We start from the raw sequence: 6,219 nt of genomic DNA on the forward strand, positions 1-6,219 counted from the left end.
TCTAGTCTAGTGCTCAATTCTCGCACTTCCTTTTTTGCTGCTCACTTTCCTTCCTCCTCATTTTCTTCCTTTAGCTTCTGATTTTCAGCTTTTACTCTTTTAGCTCTTCCGTATAAATTCTTTGCTCGCTCTTAATATCCTTCACTTCTAAGGCCAATTGTTTTAGTATTTACATCATCTCGTTTTTCCTTTCGACTCCACTTCCCTTTCTTGTAGTTGTATCTATCTGTCTGCCAGTATTTGCCGATCTACTGACGAGTCTTGAAGACAGCAGGCCTGTCCAACATAATTTTGTGGAGGGCCGGATTTGTAATTTTGTAACTGTAGCGGGCCGACTGACTATTGGATGGATGGATGTGCGCAGTGTTGCCACAGGTCTTGGACAAAATTTCGGTAGGCTGCTGCTAATTTTCAGGTAGAATCCATCAAATTGTAGATTTTTTTAGGTAGAAATCGTTAAATTTCGGTAGTCTTTATTTTTTGCTTTTTTTGCTATTACATTGCAAAAAAGTGATACTTTAAGTATGGGCAGCAAGTATTGAAAGATAAACTACCTTTTTTTAGTAAAAAACAGTAACTTAAGTAGATAAGTAGGTTAAATAGGAAGTAGGTACTTATAATATAAGTACCTAGAAAAAAAAAGTAAATAAGTTGAATATCTTTATTTCAAATACCTAGGTATTTTTTATATACAAACAAAAGAAAATAAATCAATAACAAATTGAAATCAATGAAATATTTAACAAAAAAACAACAGTTAATAAAAATATACAAGAATATTGTCTACGTCCCTACGTTATTAAGGAAGAAAACCTTAGTTTTACTTATCACTCTAAAAACCTTATTACTAATGAGATGTTTGACATTTTTTCTGTTTGCACAGTGTATCTATGTCAGCTGGTATTTTAGAAGTAGCTATGCGCAGAATGCCTGTCAGATGATTGTCTGATAAAGATGATCTCGTTTTCGATTTATTATATTTCATGCGAGAAAAAAGCTGCTCGCAAATATATGTACTACCAAATAAAGATATTTGTTGAAGAGCTAATTTGGTAAGGTTTGGGTATTGGTTCCGATTAATATATTTTTTATAAAACTCAATTAATCCGTTCGGAAGGCAACTTTGATATGCCGTTTTTAGAAGAGAGTCACTTTGCAGTTCAATCAATTCCATCTGTAAGTTCAGCACAGCACCATCAATTTCAATTTCAAACGGATTTTGGAACACTTTCATGTTAGGAATTTGTAATTTGAAGTCTACGAATCTCTCTTCAAACTCATTCCTCAATCTTTGCAACAATGACACGTACTTGGCTAAGTCCAACATTTCTTGATTTCTGGCAGATAGAGTCTCCCAATGAACCAACTGTTTTTGTTCCAGTTGTTTTTCTAACAATATGAGCATCTTTGTGAAAGCTTGAATGTGTTCATATAACTGCGTGCATAATTGATCTTTTCCTTGCAGTTTTAAGTTAAGATCAGAGAGGTACTTAGTAATGTCAACCAGGAAGGCCAGATCAGCCAACCACTGCTCATCAGTTAGGAAATCAATTTCTTGACCTTTGTTTTCAAGAAAAATCTTTACTTCGTCGAGCAACGAATAGAATCGTTTAAGTGTGGATGCTCTACTGAGCCAGCGAACGCTACTGAAGTACACGATGTCTTCGTGATCTGAACCGACATCAGACAGAAAAGCCTGGAACTGTCTGTGATTCAGTCCTTTTGCACGTATAAAATTAACTGTTAGCACTACTTTATCCATCACGTGTTTCAATTCAAGTACTTTTGCACACAGCTGTTCTTGATGAATAATACAATGATGCTGTATGATTGTATGTGTGACGTTCTTGCACATTAAAGCTGCAAAACCACTTGTTCTTCCTGTCATTGCTGGCGCACCGTCTGTAGTCAATCCGCAAAGATTTTCGATTCGTAGTTCATATTTTTCTATGCAACTCTTTACTTCTTCGTAGATATCTTTTCCGGTGGTTGTATCTTTCATTGAACGCAAATCAAGCAATTCCTCGATCACGGTATAGTCTTCTGTTACCCCTCTTACAAAAACTGCCAACTGTGCGGTATCTGATACATCAGTACTTTCGTCGAGTGCGAAACTGTAAAAAACACATTTCTTCAATTGCGTTTTTAAAGACGATTCAATATCTTTGGACATGTCATCAATTCTTCTTGCTATGGTTTGATGTGACAAGCTTATATTTTTAACTAATGCTTCTTGCTCCGGACACGCTACCGATGCAAACATCTCCAAGCATTCCTTGACAAATTCTCCGTCTGATAGGGGTTTGCTTCGCTTGGCAATGGCTTCTGCTATCATGAAGCTAATTTTTGTGGCTGTCTCGGAGTTTTCTGGGTGCTACTTCGGTATGCGGTCTACGGCAGAGTTTCTAGTTTGGTATGCGGTCTACCGTCTGATATGCGATCTACGGCAGTTTAGCTGATTCGGCATGCGGTCTACGTACAAAAACAAATTAGAGAAACTATTACAAACTTTTTATTTATTATTTATATTTATACTTTACTTTACTTGTCATACCTGTGCTTTACTTCACACTTCACGTGTTATTCTGTCTAAATCCCGAACCGAGGATTAGCGGCGTGTAATTTGGGTTGCCTATATAAACTTGAATCAACGAAATGGGCCTTGAGTGTTAATTTAAAACGCTGAAAAGACCGTTTAGTGATAATAAAAAGGGTGGGTTGTGATTGCGCGCAGCGGTCAAATACCTCCTGCCCTGCGGTTCTCTCACTCTAATGCCCGTAAGTTGGGTTTGGACCGAAGGGTTAGGTCTTCCTCCTTTCAGGCAAAAACCGATATTTACTGCGGTTGCATGATATTTAATATTAAAATAGTATTGGATGTGGTAGAATGTAGACTCTTTGTATAATTACCAATTGAACAGTGAAGCTGTTAGTAATAATAAAATAGTAATGTTTGTAATAGTTTCTCTAATTTGTTTTTGTACGTAGACCGCATGCCGAATCAGCTAAATTGCCGTAGACCACATATTAGACGGTAGACCGCATACCGAAGTGGCACCGTTTTCTGTTGGTATTCTGAACATCGCCTGTTGACCGATCATATTTTTTTTCAACGAATTTACTCGATCGATTCTAATTTGACCTTGGTATTCATCGTATTTAGAAGCGTGTTTTGTGAAATAATGCCGCTTTATATTGTACTCCTTGCAAACTGATATTTTTTCATGACATATGAGGCACAGTATGTTACCATTTTGTTCTATGACAAAAAGGTGTCAGTCCAACTGTTTTTAAATATTCGACATTCTTTGTCAACTTTACGTTTTTTTTCTGATGACATCATGTTCTGCAACAAACACAAATCAACACTGCAACACAAATGAACCAAATCGCCAAAAGAATCTTCACTAAGTCCGTTATAATTGCTTGTATCGCCCTTAAGTATTCGCTGATCCTCGCTTTGTTTCCGAACTGGAACTGTATCTGCACGTTTACCGTTAGCCGTATTTATACGCGAGTATAAATAATAAAGTTAAAAGGTACAGGTACAGAAGTTTCTCCTGTTTAAGGTTTTAATAGTAAATACTATTTTTAGTTTGGAATTATCTTCTATATCAAAATAAGCCACAATCCTTCACTATTCACTCATTCAGGTAGATACATTTTACCCCCAAAATCGTATTTATAAAAGCACAAAGGACTGGTCAGTGGTCATAAAAGTATTAGTAAATCCGTATCTGATATCTGCTGCCTGGCTCCTACGTGTTACAAGTTACAAGCTATTTAAGTAAAGTGATTCAAAAATTCTTGAAAATTAACCAAACTCTGAAGCCAAATCTATCCGCTAAAGAAATTTTGTAATAATTTTGTTTTTGCGGTAGAAAAAAGGAGATTTCGGTAGAACGGTAGATTTTACAGGTTTTCGGACATTTCAGGTAGATCTACCGAAAAATCGGTAGCTGTGGCATCACTGGATGTGCGTGAGCTCTGTGGCTCAGCGTGGGTGTGGGTTCGGTGAGAAGGGACTCGCGGGCCGGATGAAGGGCCTACGCGGGCCGCATTGTGGCCCGGGGGCCGTATGTTGGACAGGCCTGGCTTAAAGGATATCACTTATTTGTACTAGTAACACACACACGTAGGGATCAACGATAAAAAACGATCAAGTTTTCTGTGTATGAAGATAAAAAAGACAAACTGAAAATGGCAAAATTATACGCTCAGTCTATTTATAATAATAACAGTGTATCGTTAGTTCTAGAGAAAAGTGAGTTTACAGATTTAGTTACGTTCAAAGTACAAAACCATAATTTTACAGAACATGCTCAAATAGCAACAACGAAGAAAGATCTCACCAACTGCCTTTTTGCAACAGTCAACAACGGTACAGTAATTAGTACAAAAGTAAATGTAGCTCGATACAGGGATTCTGAGATAAAAGTTGAACTGAATTTGACCCAGCTAATACAAGGCAGTTGTTTAATATGTGACAAGAAAGTGTATGGTTTAGGGATTGATGAAGGAGATATCGTTTTTGATACATTTAATGTTAATTCTGACAAATCATCAGTAAGCACTAGTGTTCTAAGTACGTGTCTGGCAATTCTTTGTTTTGTAGTGTATTTTAAGATATGAATATTGTACATATTTTAGGTATCTTAATAGAAAGAACATAGTGTTAACTTTGTAAATACAGTGCCGGATTAACCATTAGGCGGGCTAGGCGGCCGCCTAGGGCCCGGGCAATTGATGGGGCCCGCATACCACACAAAGGCATTAATTAATATTGAATTATTTAAGCAGTAGTTTTTAAAAAAAATTAAAATGTTAAAAAAATCAAATAGGGCCAACTGAGACAAAAAAAAGAGAATGGTTAATTTATGATTTCTAATCAAACTCAATTTTTTGCTTTGTCTTCTGTCAAATATCAGGAAAATGCAACCGACTTCAAGATAAATTAAGCAGTTATCTTCAAAGGCATTTTTATATTCCATATCATTCCCTCAATTTGGTAGTCAATTTTGCAAGCAAATTTTGCCCACCGATGGGCCTTATAGTCCATTCGCCCACGGTAAAATATTGCAAAACCTCCGGATTTTAAAGAACCTTTGAAAGAAGAGCTTGGATTGACATGAAATTTGGTATAAGCATAGCTAACATGTCAAAGAAAAAAGTGATATTGTGCCCATGTGTGTTTTTGCTCTACGGTTGAGTCCATCCCTTCTCGGGGGTGAAAAAATATACCGTCAAAATACGTCCGGAAGTAAATAAACTGCCTAATTCTAAGCAACTTTTGTTCAATAGAGTTTTTTCATCAAGTCAATACATTTTGAGTTATTTGCAAGTGAATATTTTCATTTTTCAACAAAAAATAACACGTTTTTAGTCGGTTTTTCGCAAATAACTCAAAAAGTAAGTATTTTATCGAAAAAATATTCTTAGCAAATATATAGCTTTTAAAAAATTTAAAAAATGGTATATGTGTGCAGTCTGTAGACCCAGGAAAAGCAGAGTTGTAGCTAATGAAAAGTAGGTTCTTATTCGTCAAATTCCAAATCTAATATTTAAACGTGAAATATTAAGAAATGAAGCACTTTTCATGGAAAACTCATCACAAGTTGTTTAAATGTTTAAAAAAGCATTATTCTCGTTTTTTTAAAACTTCTAGCAAAAAAAAGTAAGCAAGATACGCCCAGAATAAAGTTGATCCCATTTTTTGGGTAAAAAAAAAACTGGTGAAAGTAACCCCTTAATTAGCATCCCAAATGAAATTAATGCTTACCGCTTCACAAGCTATTTTACTTATGCATTGTTTATATGCTCTGTAAGTTTTATCGGTATAATGTGCTTATTTATAAAAGAGCTGTAGTAGAAAGGGCTTGAACAAGTCACTAATCACGAGTGTATGCAATTTTTTTTATTTTGTCTAATGCCTCGACAACTAATGGCCACTGGCATGGTACAGTGGATTTTTTCAATCAGGCACCTAGTGTAATGGGTAGTGTGTGTTGAGTAAATGTCTTGTTACTTAGCAAAGTCGTCATTGTTTTTGCAAAGAGAGGCTAATTGCATCCGAACGTCTGCGGTCCCTCCGGTGAGTACCAATCCCACAAGGATAGAAACTATTTTCATTTATTAATTTTTAATAAATGAAAAATTCTCTACCCAGGGTATGCAAATTTTGAACAGTCATATCTTAACCAATTTTTATCTTCCAAAAAA

The 6,219-nt window shown here is 35.9% G+C and overlaps 1 protein-coding gene across 1 annotated transcript; it reads right to left on the bottom strand.

Annotated features, from left to right (window-relative positions):
- Positions 1-847: 847 nt before the first annotated feature.
- LOC126891117 (general transcription factor II-I repeat domain-containing protein 2B-like) lies at positions 848-2,335 on the bottom strand. The gene has a single exon (XM_050660297.1). The coding sequence runs from the start codon at positions 2,333-2,335 to the stop codon at positions 848-850; it is 1,488 nt and encodes a 495-aa protein (XP_050516254.1).
- Positions 2,336-6,219: the final 3,884 nt, after the last annotated feature.

Source organism: Diabrotica virgifera, chromosome 9 (genome assembly GCF_917563875.1).
Source record: "Diabrotica virgifera virgifera chromosome 9, PGI_DIABVI_V3a".
Lineage (NCBI taxonomy): Eukaryota > Metazoa > Arthropoda > Insecta > Coleoptera > Chrysomelidae > Diabrotica > Diabrotica virgifera.

Coding starts and splice junctions, on each gene's coding strand:
- LOC126891117 (XM_050660297.1), bottom strand. CDS start 2,335: ATGATAGCAGAAGCCATTGCCAAGCGAAGCAAACCCCTATCAGACGGA.